We start from the raw sequence: 21,922 nt of genomic DNA, 5'->3' as shown, positions 1-21,922 counted from the left end.
TGGTTTAGACTAGTCAGGAGCTATCCCTGGATCTGTGGTCAGTATTACTGTGCTCAATAGAGATGGAATGGATGTTGGAGGGTCAGTCATTCACAATGTCCAGTATAATTCATTATCATAAAAATGTTTATCCATTTGGCCCAGTAATTGTCCTCTTAAGAGATTTATTTTCCAGAATTTATCTGAGTTGACACAGAGCTCTAAGAGAATTAAGTTTTGATTTATCTTATATATAATTCCAAACAACAAAAAAGATTCTGAGTGGTTTTATTGTTGTAAAGATGTTTCATAGCATGTTAAGTGAAAAATGGTGATCCAACTACATATCAAGCCCAGGATTCTGATTTTATAAATAAATGTATTTATTCATTGAAACGAGACTGGAAGGAAAGACAGTGACAGTTTGGTGACCATGCATATTTTTTAAGAAGGAAATACTTTTCTGTATTCTGGTTTTCTGAATGAATATGTATTCTTTCTTCAAACAGGAAGGTAAATTTTTTAAAAAATGAAACATGTACTGGTGAAATAGTTCAACCTTTAAAAAAAGCTCTTAGTTGTAAAATACATAAACATATAATTAAGCATCTTAACCATTTTTAAGTGTGCAGTTTCATAGCATTAAGTATGTTCACGTTGTTGTGGTATTACCATCTGTCCTCAGAACTCTCTTCATTGTGCAAAACCGAAACTCTACCCACTAAACAATAACTCCACTTTTCACCCCTTCTTCCACCACTAGTGACCACCCTTCTACTTTCTGTCTCTATAAATTGGACTATTCTAGGTTTCTCACAAGTGAAATTATACCTGTTTGCCTTATTTCATTTAGCACTGTGTCCTCAAGGTTCATCCATGTACAACAGATGTCAGAATTTCCTTCCTTTTTAAGGATGAATAATATTCCATTGAATGTACATAGAGCATTTTTTTATCCTTTCATTCATTGATGGACACTTGGGTTGCTTCCGCCTTTCGGCTCTCATGAGTAATACTGCTGTGAACATGGGTCTGTGTAAATGTCTTCAAGGCCTTGGTTTCAGTTTTTTGGAGTGTATACCTAGAAGTGACATCTCTGAATCACATGGTAGTTCTGTTTTTAATGTTTTGAGGAACTGATGTATTTTCCATAGTGGCAGCACCATTTTACATTCCTACCAACAATGCACAAGGGTTCCAATTTATCCACATTCTATCCAGCTTTTGTTATTTGCTTGTTTTTTGATAGTAGCCATCCTAATGGGTGTGAGGTAGTATCTCCTGGTTTTAATTCACATTTTCCTAGTAATTAGTTATGTGAGGACCTTTTCATGTTTTTGTTGGCCCCTTGTATATCTTCCTTGGAGAAATGTCTTCCCTAATCCTATACCCATTTTTAATCAGGTTTGGTTTTTTGTTGTTTAGTTGTAAATTTCAAATCTTCCCTGGTAGCTCAGAAGGTAAAGTGTCTGCCTACAATGCAGGAGATCCGGGTTCAATCCCTGGGTCGGGAAGATCTCCTGGAGAAGGAAATGGCAACCCACTCCAGTATTCTTGCCTGGAAAATCCCATGGATGGAGGAGCCTGGTAGGGTACAGTCCATGGGGTTGCAAAGAGTTGGACATGACTGAGCTACTTCACTTTCTTGTAAGTTTCAAATTTTTATTGCAACTTATAATTTTTAAAAAATGTTTTTCAAAACAGCACACATGGTTACATATATCTGAAAAAAAAAATTTGCAAAATAATACTTAGTCTAGCCACATGCAGTGGCATTTATGATCAAGTAGACTTTATTTAACATGGCAAGTCATAGGTATACCCTTTTTATATTCACTTGGTAAAGACATCCTTTAATGCAAGTCTTGGTTTCTCTGTATTTGCACACTACTCCTTAAATCATCAATGTTTAAGGAGAGCACAGGTGATTGTGGGCACCATGCTTTATTAGATATGACTTAGTGCTACTAAATGATTTAATTGTTAAAACAAAGAAAAAAAACTCACCTCAGCAACTATGCTTGTTTTTTCGTCTAATTTGATTATCATTAGTGTTAGTGTTAGTTCTATATCTAACTGAACCCTGTCCCTCAATTTTTATTCTGAAAACCCTACAAGAAAGTTGATAGAATAATTTTATAATGGACACTTTACATCCTTCATCTGTTGTTAGCATTTTGACACTTTTGCATTACATTGTTTTATATATGTCATTCTTCCCCCTGAATCATCATAATTTTCAGCTAATTTGTAGAACCACGGTACTTTATCCCTAAACATTTTCAGATATATTTCTTAAGAATAAAGGTATATTCCTGGGGCTTCCCTGGTGGCTCAGTGGTAAAGAATCGACCTGCCAGTGTAGAAGACAGGGGTTCAATCCCTGATCCAGGAATATCCCACATGCTGTGGGACAGCTAAGCCTGTGTGCCCTAGAGCCCATGCTCCACAAGAGACGCCACCACAATGAGGAGCTGTCACACCACACCTGGAGAGTAGCTCCAGCTCTCTGCAACTGAAAAAAAAGCCCACGCAGCAATGAAGACCCAGCACAGCCAAAAACAAATAAATAAAACCTTTAAAAAAAGAATAGGGTGTATTCCTACATAACAAAAGTATTTTCATATTCAAGAAATTTAACATTGAGATAATAAATGATATCTAATGTACAGTGCCTTTTCAGATTTCCCCAGGTATCATAATAATGTGCTATAAACTGCTTTTCTTAACCTGGGGACCATGGATCATGTAGTGATTGCATTGTTAGCTCTCTTTAATCTCAAACAGTTCTACCACCTCACTTCTTGTTTTGTTTCTCTGTATTATTATTTTTTCTCTTTTGGCAAGAATATTGTATAGGTAGTGATGTGTCCTTCTGGGGAATCATAACTGGAGGTCCATAACTGCTTGTTCTCTTATTGGTGATAGGAAGTTTGACCATTTGACTAAGGTGGTGATTGCCAGGTTTCTTCCTATTAGTACTTGTTATTTTCCTTTGCAATTAATAGGTGAACTGTGGGATGATAAATTTGAAGCTAATGTGAATATCCTGTTGCCCAAGAGCCTTGCACAATAGTTTCAGCATCCATTGGTAATTTTTACTTGAACCATGATTTTCTGATTCTGTCATAAATTCTGCATTTATTAGCTGTTATACTTCCATAAAGAAGAGTTTTCTTCTCTCCCTTCTTTGCTTTTTTCTTTTTTTAAAAGTGTCATTGTGGACTCATGGATTTTCTAATTTAATTTTGATTGACTCCATTTCAGGTTCTCTTTTATATTTCTCCAGTGAATAAATTGGTGGGTGCCCTGATGACTGTGTTATCCCTTTTTCCAGGTAAGAGGGTAGCAGTTTCCACTCTCTTATTCTGGACCTTTGAATGATAAAAATTTTCAAGGACAAAGTGGTTAGGGTTACTGTCTATTTTAATAGGATATTTTCACTTTGGCAATAGATTTCTCTTTTGTCTGAGATTTTCTTGTATTCAATTAAAATTTGAGCAAGCATAGCTCTTATAAGAGTTTCACTACTTAAAGCAGAATACACAGCTCTTATCTTCTAATATCTCTTTCTAAGCCAAACTGTTCTCCAATATTGTATGTTTTAGGCATGATTGAACATGGACTCAGTGACAGTTCTCAGTACAGACCCCGAAAGAGTATGTCTGAAGATGCTGGGCTTCAGGAAAGCAATCCCCCTGCAGATGAATTTGTTTCTATGCCTGTTTCTGACATTTCAAATACCAACTTGGGAACTGTCAAGAAAATCCTGGGAAACCATGGAGGAGATGCAGCCATCAAAACTGAAGAACCTTTGTTCCAGGTAGAAGATGATAGCAGTGAACAAGAAGCCAGTGATAGCAATCAGTATCTGAAACCTCCTTCTCGCCCATCTCCAGAGTCTTCAGAAAGTGACTGGGAGACCTTGGATCCTAGTGTCTTAGAGGATTCCTCCTTGAAAGAACGAGAACAGGTGGGGTCAGAACAGACAAACTCATTTCCAAAGGACTCTTTGCCCTCAGATAGTCCTCCGATTACTGTTCAACCTCAAGCTAATACCGGCCAGGTGGTCCTAATACCAGGGCTGATTTCTGGCTTGGAGGAGGACCAGTATGGCATGCCCCTGGCCATCTTCACAAAGGTAAGAGTTAATGTCCTTTATTAATGCCCATAAGGATAGCACAAAATCCTTTCAGAATTTAACTTTCAGTGTTGAACACATTTAAGTCTGAAAATTCTCATTGAAAACTGTAAAATAACATGGCAGATGTGTAGTACTCTGACATCTGTAACCATGATGTAAGACTGCAGGGGATTTTGATTAGAGTTTGGAAACTGAGGTCAGCAATCACTGTGTTTTTCAGTAGTCAGGTTTACCTTCAGGGGAAAAAACAAGACAGCCTTGATTACATTTAATGAATGTATATTAAAATAGCATAATTCCAAAAGCTTCAATTTTATAAGAAAGAATAAAAAGCTTAGATGGCTAACTTAAATATCAGCACCCTTCATAGATAACAATATGCTGTTTCGGTTAACTTGCCTTAAAAATTAATCTTTAATCTTTTTACGGAAAAACATACAAAACGTATTTCTAATTTTTAAAAATAATTTAAACACACCATAGTAAAACAAATTGCATCTTTGATTCAGTATCTTATTTCTAGGATATCATTTCTTTGTGTTAGTAATACTATATTAGGATTCTGGAAGCTACATTTGAAGGTTTTTTTTTTATCCTAACAGGAGAAGGTACTTTGTTGTCATTCATGAATTTTTTTTTTAATGAAGATGAAAAATCCCATTTCATTTTTCAGTCAAAGAAGTATTTATTACCTTCCTACGTGCCAGGCCCTCCCTGTACTAGGTTCTAAATTCTTATATCCATGGCTTTTCAGTTTAACCATGAAAGACAGATACATCTGTCCAGTAACTAGAACAAAATTTATGTTTTTCTCTAAATACCTTCCTGTATGCTGGAAGTAAAACTTTATATGGAAAAGAAAATGGATAGCATTGACTTGACATCAGTCCTTCTCCACTATGTGATAAATTCTTTCTGGGTTTATCCAGTTTTACAAATGAGTACTTGCCCCAAGTCAGTACTGCTGAATAGTTAGCAGAAAATGCTGTCTTTGTTCATTTTGTGGTCTGTTAGGGGATGCTGAAATTATCTTAATCAGTTTCTTGATTGAACTAATGCATATTTGCTTAAAACTAGAGTTTAGGAGCCTGGGTAGAAAACTCTGGGCCCTCAGACTACTAAGTATACTCAACCGCCACAAATTGTGGGTTTTCTGAACTCACATGTGGGTGTCATGACTGCCTATACTTTTTGGAGCCCTTACTTTTGCAGCTTCACCCACCCACTCTAATTTTTATCATTGTGGAGATACCAGGAGGGAGATTAACTGGGGTAGGGGATTTTGGTTTGTCTGCGAGGTCGCTGAATTAAACAAAGCAATGTTAATGTGTTGTATGTGCTGTTAATAAACTGTTTGGCAGAATATTCTCTTTGTGTATGTTATACCAGTACTGAATATATGATGGGCTTACCACAATCATTATGGTAAATTAAACATTTTCCTTTTAGGTTTTCTGTTTTATTATGTAATGATTCAAATTTAACTTGTTTAATCACAGTTTCAAATACAATTGCTGATTCTTTGATGTCAGCAGCTCTGGAATATGAAGTATACTTAAAAATGAGTTGCCTTTAGGCTTTTCTTTTTTCCTTCTCTTGAAGATCTTAAAAACACTTGTAGAGAAGACCTGGATTAGCAAAGCATCCTGAAAAGTCATTTCAAGTGTAGCCAAAGAGAAGCTTGGATACCCACACAGTATTGCTGAAGTAAGATAGCAAGCTTTGAAGAGAATAGTGAGTTGACTGGTCTCCTGACTGTGTTAGCATATGCAAGTTATGCTTGGAGAGATTCCAAAGCTCCAAATTTCCAGTCTTCTCTCGGACTTGAAATTGATGGTGCATTTCTTCTCAGTCTTAGAGATGAGGCTTATTACATAAACACTGTAGATACCAGACTCTAAAATATGCTTGAACTTTTCCTGAGAGCTGAATTAGGGATGTAAGGAAGAAACTAGGTTGCTGAGGGAGAGGAGATGAGACTGGTGGCAACTTTAGGACAGGACTGTGGGATGAGAGGAGGGCAATGAGGGAACCAAAGGAGAAAGATGAAAATTTAGAAAATGTACCCATGTATTCATAGATAGCTATGGGTGATTTTTTAACTTTTAAAAAAAGATAAACACCTACTTCTTAGTTTTTTAAATTGCATGTATCTGGTACTTTTTAAAATTTAGTAATAATCGCCTCCACCAGAAGATCACTTAATTCAGAATTCTCTTGTTTCAGTCTGTAACTGTTTTAGTAAAACAATAAACTTGTGAAAGAATTAATATTAAATGTAGTCGGAAACCAAACTTTTTGGTGCTTCATGTATTAAACTTCTTTATATATTGCTTCTGAGTTTATATTTGGTTTGCTTGCTTACAGTGTGTCATATTCAAATTTAGGGAACCTACAAATAACTTCTATAAAGTAACAGATACATGTTTTTGAGTTTTATTCAAGCGGCACCACAATTTTTCCCCCTCCTCTCTCAGCGTGATTTTTAGTTTCATCATAATTTTGCATGAAGTTGTGTTTTATTATTCCTCTGTAGTTTTCTGGTTTTGGCTATTCTGCAATATGTAAATTCTGTGGATGGATATCTACATCGTTTCTGGTTTCTGGTTACTACAAATAACGCTTCTGCTGCTGCTGCTGCTAAGTCGCTTCAGTCGTGTCCGACTCTGTGCGACCCCATGGACGGCAGCCCACCAGGCTCCCCCATCCCTGGGATTCTCCAGGCAAGAATCCTAGAGTGGGTTGCCATTTCCTTCTCCAATGCATGAAAGTGAAAAGTGAAAGTGAAGTCGCTCAAGTCGTGCCCGACTCTTAGCGACCCCATGGACTGCAGCCTATCAGGCTCCTCCATCCCTGGGGTTTTCCAGGCAAGAGTACTGGAGTGGGTTGCCATTGCCTTCTCCAAATAACGCTTCTATTAAATTCTTATTCAGTAATCTTGGCTGTATATGTGCAAGCATTTCTTTAGGAGTCAGTGCTTAGAAGTGGGAATGCTGGATTATAAGGAATGGGTAGATTAGCTTTACTAGAATAATTCCAATCTGTTTTCTAAAGTGGTTGTGACAATTTCTATTCCCACAGCAATGGATAAGTGTTCCTTTTGCTTCACATTCTCACCAATGGTTGTTATTGTCAAACCTCCTAATATTTAGCCAGTCTCGCGGCTCTTGTCTTTTCTTCTGTAGTCACTGTTGAGGCTGACCGTCTTTTCATATTCTTGGTAACCTTTTGAATTTCCTTTTGTGTAGTAATTGTTTAAACCTTCTGAATTGTCTCCCTCATTCTCATGATTTGTGAGACTTCAGGCTTTGTAGTTTTGACTTCCACATTTTGGGTTTTGTCTACCTGGAATTCATTTTTGTGTATGTTGAGGAAGGGCGTCTGTCTCTGTGCTCTGTTGCTGCTTCATCCATGTATCTGTCTATCCTTGGGTCAGTCCCGCACTGTGTTAATTACCATTATGTCGTGTCAGGCAGAGAAAAGGCTTCCCCTCTTGCTATTGTTCTTCAAGAGTTTCTTAGCCCTTTGCATTTCCACATCAATTTCAGGATCAACTTAAGTTCTTTCTTACACTTAAGATTTAAATAGGGGTTACCTTTGCTACTGCTACTGCTGCTAAGTCGCTTCAGTCGTGTCCGACTCTGTGCGACCCCATAGACGGCAGCCCACCAGGCTCCCCCGTCCCTGGGATTCCCAGGCAAGAACACAGGAGTGGGTTGCCATTTCCTTCTCCAGTGCATGAAAGTGAAAAGTGAAAGGGAAGTCACTCAGTCGTGTCAGACTCTAGCGACTCCGTGGACTGCAGCCTAACAGGCTCCTCTGTCCATGGGATTTTCCCGGCAAAAGTACTGCAGTGGGGTGCCATTGCCTTCTCCAGGGGTTACCTTTAAGTGCTAGATAAAGTCTGGAGAGAACTGACATCCCTACAGTATGGAGGCTTGCAGTTCACAAACATGCTTATCATCTCAGACCTGAGAGATAAGTAAGTGGCAGTTGGTCCTCATGACATTGTAGCCCTTCCCAGGTCACAACGGAGAAGGCAGTATGCTTTTGAAGTGCTGTAACAGATCAGCTCACAGCAGGTCTGCCAGATTTACCAAGCTGAGGTGTGTTTTTTGATGCTGTTTCTTAATTTTAACCATGGTCAAAAAACAAATAGAAGATTTGTCCACTTTATCATTTTTAAGTGCACAATTATGTGGTATTAAGTGTATTCTCATGGTTGTACTACAGATCTCTAGAACTTTCTCATCATGCAAAACTGAAAGTCTGTGTTCTTTAAACCACAACTCCCCATTCTCCCCTCACCCCAACCCTTGGCACCCATCATTGTTTCTATGAACTTAACTACTTGTAAATACTTACATAAGTGGAATCATACAGGATTTATCTCTTCATGACTGGCCTATTTCACCTAACACAATATCCTCAAGGTTCGTCCATGTTTTAGCATACGACAGAATTCCCTTCCTTCTTACGGCTGAATCATATTCCATTGTATGTATATGCCACACTTTCCTTATCCATTTATCCATCGATGGGCATTTGGGTTGCTTCTACATTTTGGCTATTATGAGTAGTGCTTCTGTGAACATAGGTGTGCAAATATCTCTGCAGTTTCTTTTTTTTTTTGGCCATTATATACCTCAGCCCAAATGTAGAAGTTAAAGCACCCTAGAAAAGAGGAAAGTAGTAGTGTGTTTGGGTGTAGAGGCTGCTGTATTTTAATGTACTCAGACTCTTGCTGCCACTGTACATTGGAGATCTTTAAATTTAGGCTAGATTGACCATCAGTAAAAGTGACGATGCTAAAATTTTAAGGTTATTTTGAACTACTATTTAACATAATTTTACAAATCTGCAATCCTTTCACATGGTTCAATATTCAGAAGGTTCCAAAGCATCTATAATAATAAAAAATCTCTCTCATTCCATTCCCTACTACTCAGAGAATAGCAGGAAATTTGTTCCCCTCTCCGTTGGCAACCAACCTTACCTAATCTATGTCCTTTTTTTTTTTTTTTTTAAACAAAGTATTCCCTGGAGACGAACTTCATCACTTACTGCAGGGTACTCCATCATATAGAAAAACATTTATTCATTGCCCTGCTGCTGCTGCTGCTGCTAAGTCGCTTCAGTCGTGTCTGATTCTGTGCGACCCCATAGACAGCAGCCCAGCAGGCTCCCCCGTCCCTGGGATTCAACACAGGAGTGGGTTGCCATTTCCTTCTCCAATGCATGAAAGTGAAAAGTGAAAGTGAAGTCGCTCAGTCGTGTCCAACTCTTAGCAACCCCATGGACTGCAGCCCACCAGGCTCCTCTGTCCATGGGATTTTCCAGGCAAGAGTACTGGAGTGGGGTGCCATTGCCTTCTCCGATTCATTGCCCTAGTCATGAATGGTTAGGATTCCTGTCTTTTGCAATGATAAGTAATGCTGTAATAAGTAACTTTTTACAAATCTCACACATGAACAGGTGTAGGATAAATTGTAAGAAGTAAAATACTGGGTCAAAGAATATGGATGTGTGTAATATTTTAAGGACTGTATTTCTTCATTTTTTAAAAAAAAAAACTTCGAAACTATTGACTTTTTTAGAAAACTACATTCTTAGTTTTCGTGCGACTTAGCCAAGAATTCCACTGTTGACAACAGACTTTTCTTCTTTAACAGAATCAGCTGTGAAATGCAATACTATGAGCAATTGAATCAATCTTTGTAAATATTGGTAGTTCTGAAAGTGCCCTTATCAAGGATTCTCAGTTCTGGCTGGGGGAGTAGGAGTACTCGGGGGAGTCCATATAAAGTTTGAAAGAGCATTCAGCATTGTAGTATTTATGTTCAGAAACAGGTAACAAGTTTTTAATTGGTAGTACACAAGGTAAAGTATGACCCATGAGTCTACCAGCCGTTTGAGTGATTTGGCATGAGGAGCATGGGTCCTTTCCACCTTCAGTCACAAGAGGGCGTGGGTTGGGAAGCACTATATACTGAATCTGTGTAAGGCATAGACATGGGTTTCTGTTTGCTGCTTCTACTGTTTCACATGTTATAGAGGAGAGGAAAACACTGTCAAGAAGGAGAATGGAGCCAGTTTACCAGACGTGTGTTCCAACTTCTGGAAGTCTTCTCTCCCGTCTTCCCCTAATAGCTGGCTGTGTGCTACATCCTAGACATCGGGAAGGGCACGAAGCAGCAGGAGTGGCGTTGCCTTCCCTCAGAGAAGTTCTCATGGTGGAAACAAGACATTATCTGGATAACTGTGGTTCAGTGTTTTGCTTTCTTTTTTTTAAAGATGATTAGAATAACAAATAAAACTGTCATCGAACTTGATTGAAAACAAACTCAGGAGTTCAGCAAGTCCTCCCTCCTGGCTTTATACACAAATTATGCCACTTGTTGAGATCTATCTTGATTTAGAATTTTTCAGCAGAAATTCCATTTCCTCCTTCAGTGCATCATTCCAGTGTTAGCATTACTTTTTTCTCAGGATATAGGCCTTTTTTGTACACTTAACTCCCTGCTGTGGCTTGACAGTTAAAATATTTAATTTTCAGGGCAGTGGTATTTTCGAATGCAGTTCAACTGGAAATTTTAAATACACAACTACTGCCATGGTCATTTTTGCTTTGAACATTTAGTAGCAAATATCTTGAAATTCTGTATCATTTTAAATTATAGGACAGTAAAATAATTGCTATGCAGTGCTTTGCTATTCTCACAAGAGTATTTTGGTGGTTATGTGGAAATGCCTGTGTTTTTAAATTTTACTGGAAGAAGGAACAGCTTTCTACTAAACAGCATACTTTTAATGGGCTTAATATAAGTACTTCATTCCTAAATGGAAAAAAAAAAAAAAAAAAAACACCTAGCTTGTTAGTTATAGTGGACGCTTTTAAGTTGAACTGAAAGCCAAGTGGTCACACAAGACAAACCTTCATGTTAGACCACCTTGCCAAGATTTGACCATTCATGGAGCAGGTTAGCAATTAACTGGCCTTAATACAGTCAGGACCTGTGGTTGTTATTATTGGTATATTATTGTGTTGATTCAAAGATCAGCTGTGTTAGGAATAGCATGAGGTTGGGGGAAGATTGGAACTTTCCTCTCCTACTATTAGCTGTCTAGGCTTGACGAGGGGCTTCCCTGGTGGTTCAGTTGGTAAAGAACCCACCTGTGATGCAGGAGACCCAGACTCCGTCCCTGAGTGGGGGGAATGCCCTGGAAAAGCAAATGGCAACCCATCCTAGTATTCTAGCCTGGGAAATCCCATGGACAGAGGAGCCTGGTGGGCTACCATGGCCCAGTCCATGGGGTCGCAAAGAGCTGAACACAACTTAGTGACTGAACCACCGAAACACCAGCTGTTAGGAGAGACATGGCTGTTCCATTACTTTTCTAACATTTTCTACTCTTGTAACTCATAGGGATATCTGTGTTTGCCTTACATGGCACTACAGCAGCATCATCTTCTCTCTGATGTCACCATTCGAGGATTTGTTGCTGGAGCTACTAACATCCTTTTTCGACAACAGAAACACCTCAGTGATGCCATTGTGGAAGTAAGTTGACATCTGAGTGCAGGTCCTTGACTGCTGGTCCCTGTTTTACTTTTTTAAATGGAATTTGGGGCATAGTAATAACACTAATAGTGGTCATAATTGCTTCCTTTGCCAGGCATTCTAAGCACCTTAGGTATATGAACTTATCTAATTTTCATAACAACCTGTGAGATAGGCATTGTTACTGTCCGTATCACACCTGCGGAAGCTAAGGAACAGAGGGGATCAGACAGCTGCTAAGTGGATGAGCCAGGATTCCTTCCAAGGCAATCTAGTCTTACTGTAGTCTCACAATAAAAGTATGTTTATCATTTAAATAATTTAAATACCTCTACCTTGTTTAATATGCCCCAATATCAAGCGGAAGGAGCTAGAGATAAACATTTGATATCTTATTAATATAGAAGAAGTACAAATAATATAACTTTTACAGTTAAAATAATTTTTACAAATGGGTGAAGGGAATTTCAGCCACCCTAAGGTTTCTGTAGTTCCTACCAGAAAGTACCAGAATGTGCTTCCTGGGGAAATGTTTATAATACAATAAAGTAAAAATCTGGGATTCAAAGCTATATGGATCCCAATATTGAGGGAGAAAAATACATATATTATACCTTCCAAGACAGAAGGATATAGATGAAAAGACCACAGAGTTTTCTTAAACATTATTGTTACATTATAGTTCTGAAGTGGGTTGACAAGCTGATGGGTATTTATTATTATACTTTAAAACTAACTTGTAAGTTACATATAGTTCTTTCTGTGTCAAGTATTACATAATGAATATACCCCAAAGTATCTGTTCAGTCAAAGCAAAAATTTTTAGTAATTGTATTTAATTAATTGTATTCATTTCTGTTTGTATGATAAAGATGATTTTTACTGTACATTTCTATGTTTTCCAAAATATTTGTGAACATGAATCACTTTTATAATTCAAAATTAAGTATTTATGCATGTAAGAACAAAAAAATCAACATTTTTTTAAATAGTGAAAAGTAAGAAACAGCTTCAGAATAAAAAACCTGTCTCTTTCTTAGGCTCATCTTTTGAGAATGCTATTATTCATATTTTTTATTTCCAGCTCCAACTTCCCAGTAGTTACTCTTTAAAGTGTGGCATGGATGTCTGCATGAATGCCCAGACTCTGACTTGTACCTGGGTACCCTCTAGGTAGAAGAAGCTCTGATCCAGATCCATGATCCAGAACTTAGGAAGCTGCTCAATCCAACCACTGCAGACCTAAGGTTCGCAGATTACCTAGTGAGGCATGTGACTGAGAACCGGGACGACGTCTTCCTGGACGGCACGGGCTGGGAGGGAGGAGACGAGTGGATCCGAGCCCAGTTTGCAGTCTATATCCATGCACTGTTGGCCGCCACACTGCAGCTAGGTAAGGAGCTCACAGTCACTTTCTCATTTTGTAACTCTGGATGCTTTGAATTGCATAAGAAATAAGGCGATCAGAAAAATTACCTGTCACTGCACACACATAGAATTAACTACTCTTCACAGTTTGAGTAATTCACATCCTTCTGGACCTTTTTCTATGCATGTTTTGGATTTTAGTTTTGTAGTGTTCGTGGTAGTCCTTCTGCAAACATGGATCCCATTTTTCATGTTTTTTATAGCTTAGTTTTTCTTTTACTTATAAACATGTATCAAGAGAGTAAATGCAGATCTTCATCACTTTTTACATGACCTAGTATTCCACCATACGGAAGGATATATAGGTAGTTGAGTGCTCCTTATAAACACTGCTTACATGTTTTTAAGATATATGAGGGTTGGAAAAAAATATTTTTAAAAATAGAAATCATTGGAGATCACATTCTGAGTGATTAAAGCTTCAAATTTATCTGTTCTAATAGTATCCCTATTAAATGTTTAAAATGGATCAGGCAAACATAGAATCACTCCTGTGTTAAAATTCTCATTCCCTGTAGAAACGAATATATTCAAGGAGAAATGAAGCTTTGCAATGAGCTTTCACACCTGGGATACCTGCCACCCTGCACATTAGCAAATCAGTAGATTTGGTAGTGATGGTCGTAATGTTGTTAAAACGATATGGACCTTCTGTTTTCCCTGCTTCTCAGTGATCTCTCCAACTGTTTCCAGGTTGCTTTTTAAAAAATTGTGGTGAAATCCATATAAAATTTACTGTCTTAACCATTTATAAGTGTGTAGTTCCTCAGTGTTGAAGTACCTTCACGTTGTGGTGTCAGTAGATGTTTAAATCAACCCCACTGCTGCCGCCTCCCCGATTAGTTCTTCCAGTAGTACATGCAGAGTTTTAAATCCAGGCTTCAGGCATGTTCTTCATTCATTGAGAAATCTATGGAGTGACTCCTTATTTGTTAATGGGATTTTTTTTTTTTTTAATGTCTGCCTCTTCTACAATTGTAGCAACTGAGATCTCCAAATTAAATCCTCTAACCCAAAATCACTCAGTTTATCTAGTAAGAAAACCCAGGTCTCCACCAGTCATGTATGTTCCTGAGTAATTAATTTACTTCTTAAAAATATTTTCCTGAGTACACAGTAGCTATGTATTTTCAGAGGGAACATTTAACATGTGTGGAGACCCACCCTTATTTTTTTTTTGAGCACTTTAACATCTTCTAACTCATTTCATCGTCCCAGCAATCTTAGGGGTAGATACCGTGTCATCCTCATTTTACAGATTTGAGAAAGTGAGGCACAGAGAGGTTAAATAACTTGCTCTTCCCCACTGGTAAGAGACTGAGCTGGACTTCAACCCAAGTAGTCTGGTTCACACCCAAGCTTTTAAAGGAAATTTAGGCCAATAAGCTGATTGATGAATATGTTCTTGAAAGCACTTCCTTATGGTGTATATAGAACCATGAATGCTCTTTTCTTCCTCTCCCAGCAACGAAAGTCACGTGTTTCACCTTCAAAGCAAGCAACTTGGAATTAATATATGAAGCGATAGCCATTTGAATCATTTCTCCAAACCTTTTCTGTTCTTCCAAGTAGAAGAAGCACTGTGGATTGAAGCTTCCTCTTGATAGTGACGAAGCCAAAAAGTTTTATGCATTAAATATATGAAAATCCCCTTATTAAGTATTTTGACCCTGAAATGCATGGACACTCAAGAATGAGTTTCACCGAATAGTAAGATAAAGAAAAAAGAATGGCTAAAAAGAACCAATTATTCTGATTTCCTTTCTTAGAAAATGGTATTTGTGAAAAGATTTTTTTTAAATACCTAATTGCGTACTCCATAATATATATGTATGTCAGTATGTTTAACTCACTCTAGTCTGTAGTTTTTAATAAATAGTACTATGCCTCCTTACCTTGGTGAGGAGAACATGGAAATATTTTGGAGTTTTTAGGAACCTTAGAAAATATTTGGCTCAACCCCCTTATTTTCTAGTAAGAAAAATGAAATTCCAGGTGATCAAGTGACTTAGCAAAGGCCACATAGCTTCTTACTAGGGTTCTGGAACTTGACCCAAGTTTCCTGACGTTTGGTAGGCTTTCTCCCCAAGAAAGCAGCAGGGGACAGGGAGGCTAAAGCCATTTCTTTACTGTTATTATTAATCTTTATAACCCTGACTGGCTACAGTCCAGCCCAACTTTCAAATATTTACTTCACAGATAATGAAAAGATCTTATCGGACTATGGGACGACCTTTGTTACAGCTTGGAAGAACACTCACAACTACAGGGTCTGGAACAGCAACAAGCACCCAGCACTTGCAGAAATAAATCCAAAGTAAGTACATCCTCTACAGGGTGATAGAGGTGGTTGGCTTATTAAGGGTTTCTGAATAAAGAAAATCATGTCTGAACTCTGATGATACTGTGAATATCTTCAAGAATCCCTTAAATAGATTCTTTATTAAAAAAAAAGGCTCCCAAGTACAGGGAAGCAGCTGAAAACTGCTTCCCTATTCACACTTCTTACTCACAAAGCACAAGGCATTTTGGAAGCACTAACATTTCTCCCAGCTTCCAGTATAATTAGGAGACGAAAGTCCTAGCCTGTGGGGATGCTCGTATGTCATATCGATCTTTCCTCCGTTTCTCTGGATTTTTGCCTCAGCAGAATGGTCAAGCGAGACAGAAGCCTTGAGGGAAATAGCACTGGTTAAAACTGAGAGGTTATTGTAAAATATGAAGCGTGAACAACTGAAGTCAATATTTGAATTCCTAGATAATCGGTAAAATCTGGTGCCATTTCCATATCAGATTCTAAGATCCAACAAAACTTAATACCTGTCATAATATTGACTGTTGACTGGGCAAAGACTTTATTCCACGTAAAAGGCATTTAAATGTGCTAGAGAATTGGGCCATTAAGAAAAAAATATGTGAATGGGAGAGTGGAGTCTAAGGAGATCAATTGATATAATGTGTACATAGTGGGAATTTCTAAATTCAAGGATTTTAATTTCTTTATGATATAAGTATACGTTGAACTTTTGTTTTCATTTGTGGTTTTTTTGTGTATGTGTTTTTTAATTTTTATTGGAGTATCATTGCTTTGCAGCGTTGTTTCACTTGTATTTTAAACTTTACTTCTTCATGAAAATATGACAGAAATCAACTTAGTACTGATTACCATATTATTTAGGAACTTGGGTAAACTTGACTTGGGAATGTGCTTTAGTGGGGCTACACACACAAAATCCAAGGATTTATGTCATTGTAACTTGCAGAAGCATCTGCAAGGAAACAGAGCTTGGGAGAACATGTCTGCTAAACTTAGCCATCTAGGTTCAGGACCAGTTTTGGTGAATTTAGTCCTCATACTGGGCTATGACAGAAACCTAGATTGCCATTTGGATGTGGTAAAAACATAGAGAATGAAAAGGCAAAAACACTGTAATGGAATTAAATGAAAGGACTAAGTTCAAAGTTTTCTCCCTCACTAACCACAAGGTCTGTGTTCTGAAGAGTAATGAAGAGAAACAGATGTGAGCTTGCTTGCCTAGTGGCGCTGGTTGTAGTGGTGGCTGGGGAGTGGCCGTTCACAGTTCTGTCTCCTCCCCTGGGCTCTGTTAGCCTGGACAGATCTTTACTCAGCTGCTGTGTCTGCTGTGGTGCCTTTAACCTGAAGCAGTGCTACAGATTTTAATGCAGGTCCTTATGAGGATTAGCTGGCATGTGTTTTTATAGGATTGTGAAAACAGTACTTTTAAAACTATGTAAATAATTGAGATTATTTAGGTTGAGGAGAAAGAAAGCTGAAGCAAAAGACCAGAAAATTAGATAGGGAACTTATGCAGATATGATAGTCAGCAGATTTTCAGTATTTTCACCAGATTAAAAACAAGAAATGATGATCGTCTTCAGCTGTCATCAGGGGATATAATTTAGAAATATTCAAAACTTAATGTAAGGTTTGAGATCTTTGAAACCCTTTCTTCCGCTCCTGATTAAGTCCTCTCAGTGCTTGCAACTGGTGATTCGGAAATTCAGATAAAAGAGAGGTTGTTATGTATGCTTAACGTGACCAGTAAATAAATTTGTTATCATTTGAAAAGCCATAATAGCATTTTTTAAATTTTAATTGGAGGCTAATTGCTTTACAATATTGTGGTGGTTTTTGCCATACATTCACGTGAATCAGCCACATAATAGCATTCTCATGTTTTAATAAGTGGCTGCAAATTTCACCAGGGTGACTTTTTTTCTGGTCACTTTCTTTGTTAGACACTGACAGAAGGACCCCTGGCCTGTGTATGAGATAAGAATCTGAATGTTTACTGATTCTTTGTTTTATAGTGTAATGTTGATCAGGTTGCCTGATTTTTATATATACTGTTTCCCTAAGATCTGCACTTTGAGTTGCTTTTCTGATAACACAGATTAAATCTTCCTTTGACCAATAGCACCCATTTATAAGATGGCCAGAATCAAGCCACGGCCAAAGTCAGGGACTCTAACCCTGACTGTCCCAGGAGCTTTTTTAAAATGTTGGTGCTTGGGCCCCACCTCAGACCAAAGAAGAACATTAGGGCGGCACTAACACAAACCAACCCCACCCAAGGGGAAAAAACACCTATTTTATAAGCAAAGTACATAAGCTGAGAGAGACTCCCGTGACTGAGTGGAGAGCTGTGATCAGAGCCCTATTTCCGGTATCACATTTGGAGCACCGCCGCCCGCCTGAGTCACCCCCGTGCAGTTTCCGGGTACTTCCTTGTGATAACTCTGTGTTGCAGCTTCACTGGTGAGATACTCATAGTCTAAACTCAAACTTTGTTTTACAGCCATCCTTTCCAAGGACAGTACTCAGTGTCAGACATGAAGTTAAGATTCTCACAGTGAGTATTTAGGGAAAATCCTAGGAACATTCTTCTGTCTGAATTCATGCCATGTGTTTCATCGCTAATTGGGAATTGTTTTTCTCCACTTCATAGACTTGTGCTTCAAATAGTAACCAAATATGTGCATAACGTTCTCTAGCTCACAGTGTATATGTTTCAAAATGAAAACACTGCTGTTTCATGGAGAATGGTGTGAACTAATAGCAGGATTTGCCATTTTTATTCTGGTGAAGTAACTTTAGCAAATTATGACCATACGAATTATGTATAACCATACATCCTTATGTCCTTACACCACTTTCTGGCTCATCTATATTTTCTTTTAAAATTTTCTGAAAATTCCTGTACTTAAAATATTAGTAAATTAATTGATGTATAACAAATAATGAATTACTAATCTTCTTTTCTCAATAATTCTGATTTGGGGGATGATTATAGAGTGGTTAATGTATATGTGAGTGATTTTTTTTTTAACTGTACTTACTTAACATTTCTCTCCTTTATTCAGTTCTGTTCAAAACAGTGAGCGTGGCAAAAAACTTGGAAACGTCATGGTTACAACAAGTCGGAATGTTGTACAAACAGGAAAAGCTGTTGGTAAGGATGTCTTAGGCAGGAACAGATTGGAATCATAAAACATCTCTTCTCTATCCTCAGTATGTCACAGATAAAAACATAAAGTTGCAGAGATGTGTAGATCACATAATCATGCAAGATGGTTGAATATACAGCGGTTTTTCTTTTTAATTTTGGTTGGTCTTATTCATTAAAACAATTCTTGTGACACTAGATAATGCCAAACCAAGTTTAGCAAATGTTGTCATATCTGTTCTGTTATCAGGAGTCAAACTTCTCTGGATTTCTCTTGCTGTTCCCTGAGCTGCCCACAGTTCTTTATAAATAGTAGAGTACTATTTATATAATAATAAAGTAGGCATTAGGAGCAGCTGTCTTTAAAGGTAGTATCACATAGTAAAGAAGATCAGTGAAAACCAACAATTTTTTTATGAAAAGATCACATTAATGATACTTCTACAGACTAGTAAAGAGAAAAAGAAGATACAGATGACCAGTATTGGGCATGAAAGAGGGGATACCACTATAGATCTTACAGAAATTAAAAGGATAATTAGGTAATACTATGAATAATCTTGTGCCAGTTTTTCAACTGCTTAGATGAAATCTATAAAATCCTTGAAAGACTCAAATTGCCAAAACCAATGCAGTAAAGACATAGAAAATCTGAATAGCCCTAAATATATTAAATAAATTGAGTTTAAGTTTAAAGGCTTGCTACAAGTTTTTAAATGTAATCTAAGCCCAGGTGGCTTCACTTACGAATTTTATCAAACACTTAAGGAATAATGTTAATTTTATACAAACTCTTTCAGAAAGTAATGGCTGAGGTAATGCCTCCCAACTTGTTTTATAAGGGTGTATTACCCTGATACCAAAACCAGACGAATATTTGTTAGGTATACCCTTCTGTACCTAGCTTTATTCATTTTGGCTGTTTTGAAGATTATTCCATCTCTTTTTCTAAAGAAATTTCTTGTTCCTTCTTTCCTATATTTTTAACTGTTTAATTTTATGCTGTTTCAAACTTAAAGAAGTCATGTAACAGTGTACAGGGAACTCCCAGTTGTCTCAGGTGCCCAGTTATTTACACTTGGCTACATTTGTTTTGTAATATCAGTATTAAAAATAGGGCCCATCTCATTCCTCAGCTCCTGAGAGCTAAGGGTTAGCTGACTAACCCTTACTGAACACAACTCTAAAGCCCCAGAACTAGGTGATATCTGTGCCAGGGCCCTCCTAGCTCTAATGTCCTGTACATCTGGAGATGGGTAAGAGAACTATTCTGCAGACTTAAAGGCGAACACGGGGCACACAGTCCTATCACCCCTGTACAAGGGAACAGAATTAAATATATAAGCATTTATTTCCATACAGTATTATACCTTTGACTTATTTTGAATTCTTTGTTTTTGGTAGAAAAATTCTACTTCATCCAAGGTATATGATGTCAGTTAATTTTTAGTGATGCTGCTGATACTTAAATTCTATGGCCTGTTCCCTTCTTCCACACTCCCCTCTCCAAGAACAGTGAGTGTGTATGATTCAACTTACATAATTTCATTATAACATCAGCTTTTGAGATAATTCTGTTAAAAACAAAACAGACCTCAGGCAGATGGAGCTCTGTATGTTTTAATTTGGTGTACCATGGTTATTTATTTTATTTATTTGAGTGCTTCGGGCCTGTCTTGCAGCGTTGCAGGCTTTTCTCTGGTTGTGGTGCATAGGCTTAGTTGCCCCGAGGCATGTGGGATGCCAGTTCCCAAACCAGGGATCAAACCCGTTTTCCCTTGCATTGTAAGGCAGATTTCCAATCACTCGACCACCAGGGAAGTCCTGTGATGCAACATGATTTTAGATGACAATAACAAATTTCCCTAAGCAGCCTAACAATTCTTTCTTGTAGGTGGTTTTCAGTTATAAACTTGGATTTGGGTTACAGAGAGCACATAGAAGTTTTGTTTTGTTGTGTGTGTGTGTTTTTGTTTTTGTTTTTAAGCTCTCCAAGTCATTTAAGAACCACTGGCCTGGGAAAAGTTTCCCAAAGACTTTCAAAGTACTTAGGAGAGCAGTGTCTTAAACCCAGACACTAGTCAGGTTCCTCTTAGACATTCCCATGGTAAGGGATTATTTTGAAACTAGAAGTGTCAATTTTATTGTAGTACCTATTAACATATCAATGTGTTGCAGTTAAGTAACATTGGTTTTTCAGTGCCTCTTAACAGAAGTGAAGATCGTTTTCCTTCTATTTTTCCCCTCCTTTCCACTCAGGCCAGTCGGTTGGAGGAGCTTTTTCCAGTGCAAAGACAGCTATGTCTTCATGGCTTTCTACTTTCACGAGTTCCACTCCACAGAGTCTCACTGAGCTGCCTGACGGGAAACCCTGAGCCGAGCAAGCCACCCAGAAGCTGCTGTCGTTTTCTTAGGTTTTAAGCGTCCCCTGTCTGTCTACTGCTCCCAGACTGTTCCTCTTCATCGGCTGTAGGTCCACAGCAGGGGACCAATAGGTCGAACTGTTTACATGGACGGTTGCCCTCTGTCTAAATGAATGTCATGGGACACTGAAAAGATGAAAACCACAACCGCAGCCGGGATGGCTTCCCAGGTTGGGGTTTAAATTGACTACATTTATTTCAGTCTGAGCCTGATTAAAACACACAGTGAACCTTCTAATGAATTTTGAGTTCTGACATTATACATTTGTTTACTTTAGAAAAGTTTCTCCTTGATGTAAGTTTTATTCTGTTGTTGCTGTCTGAATATCCAGATGGATATTTATACCTGCTAAGATTAAGTTATATTACTATTTTAATTTCTCTAAAGTGAGCCCTAAAATGTTCTGATAGCGTGGAGGGGCCATATAATCCAACCCTTTGCTGTTATTTTGCTGAGTTATATGAGGATTTTTTTGTTTGTTGGTTCTCTACCTGCAAAACAGATTTGTCATTCACTTCCTCCTGGAAACCATAGAAGTCAGAGGTGGTAGTTCTGAGGATGGAGTGTTTGTGATTTTAATTTATCCTTTTCCCATCCTACACACTTGCTTTGAGGTGTCAAGGAGTGTCACTGTGCTTTCTTCCTCTTCCTAATTGTTCAAGTGCAAAGAATGAGCATGGTGATGGTTACAGCGGAGTTGAAACAGTTTAACTGTATATTTAGGGCAAGACTTTTAAAGACCTAGGTGGGTTCTGTTGACTGTAGTAACGTTGCAATCTTTACATGCATTTTTTAACCCAAAGTTTGTGCCTTCTATTTCTTCTTTTGAACGGTTTTCCATTGGGTGTTTACAGATATAACAGGTTTTTTCTGTCTTACTCTTCATGAAGCTTTTCGAGGCACTTGGCCTTCCTCCT

At 37.9% G+C, this 21,922-nt stretch overlaps 1 protein-coding gene across 2 annotated transcripts in view; it reads left to right on the top strand.

The window, feature by feature from the left end:
* Positions 1 to 21,663, top strand: part of AVL9 (AVL9 cell migration associated) — a 51,997-nt gene extending 30,334 nt beyond the window's left edge. The window contains exons 9-17 of one of the 2 annotated variants that reach the window (XR_008199263.1): positions 3,247 to 3,316; positions 3,588 to 4,120; positions 11,551 to 11,685; positions 12,859 to 13,078; positions 15,313 to 15,430; positions 17,934 to 17,987; positions 18,499 to 18,587; positions 19,986 to 20,096; positions 20,841 to 20,866. Coding sequence is in view for 1 of the 2 variants with exons in the window: in XM_052638650.1 (XP_052494610.1) it covers positions 3,247 to 3,316; positions 3,588 to 4,120; positions 11,551 to 11,685; positions 12,859 to 13,078; positions 15,313 to 15,430; positions 17,934 to 17,987; positions 18,499 to 18,587; positions 20,841 to 20,956 (1,335 nt within the window). In the remaining variant the exon portion in view is untranslated. Of the gene's footprint in view, positions 1 to 3,246; positions 3,317 to 3,587; positions 4,121 to 11,550; positions 11,686 to 12,858; positions 13,079 to 15,312; positions 15,431 to 17,933; positions 17,988 to 18,498; positions 18,588 to 19,985; positions 20,097 to 20,840 lie in introns of both variants that reach the window. The other variant, XM_052638650.1, reaches the window with a different exon arrangement.
* Positions 21,664 to 21,922: the final 259 nt, after the last annotated feature.

The sequence above is a fragment of the Budorcas taxicolor genome, chromosome 4 (genome assembly GCF_023091745.1).
Source record: "Budorcas taxicolor isolate Tak-1 chromosome 4, Takin1.1, whole genome shotgun sequence".
Taxonomy (NCBI): domain Eukaryota; kingdom Metazoa; phylum Chordata; class Mammalia; order Artiodactyla; family Bovidae; genus Budorcas; species Budorcas taxicolor.
Note: the sequence above shows the minus strand (reverse complement) of the source record. Positions and strands in the feature narration are given on the sequence as shown.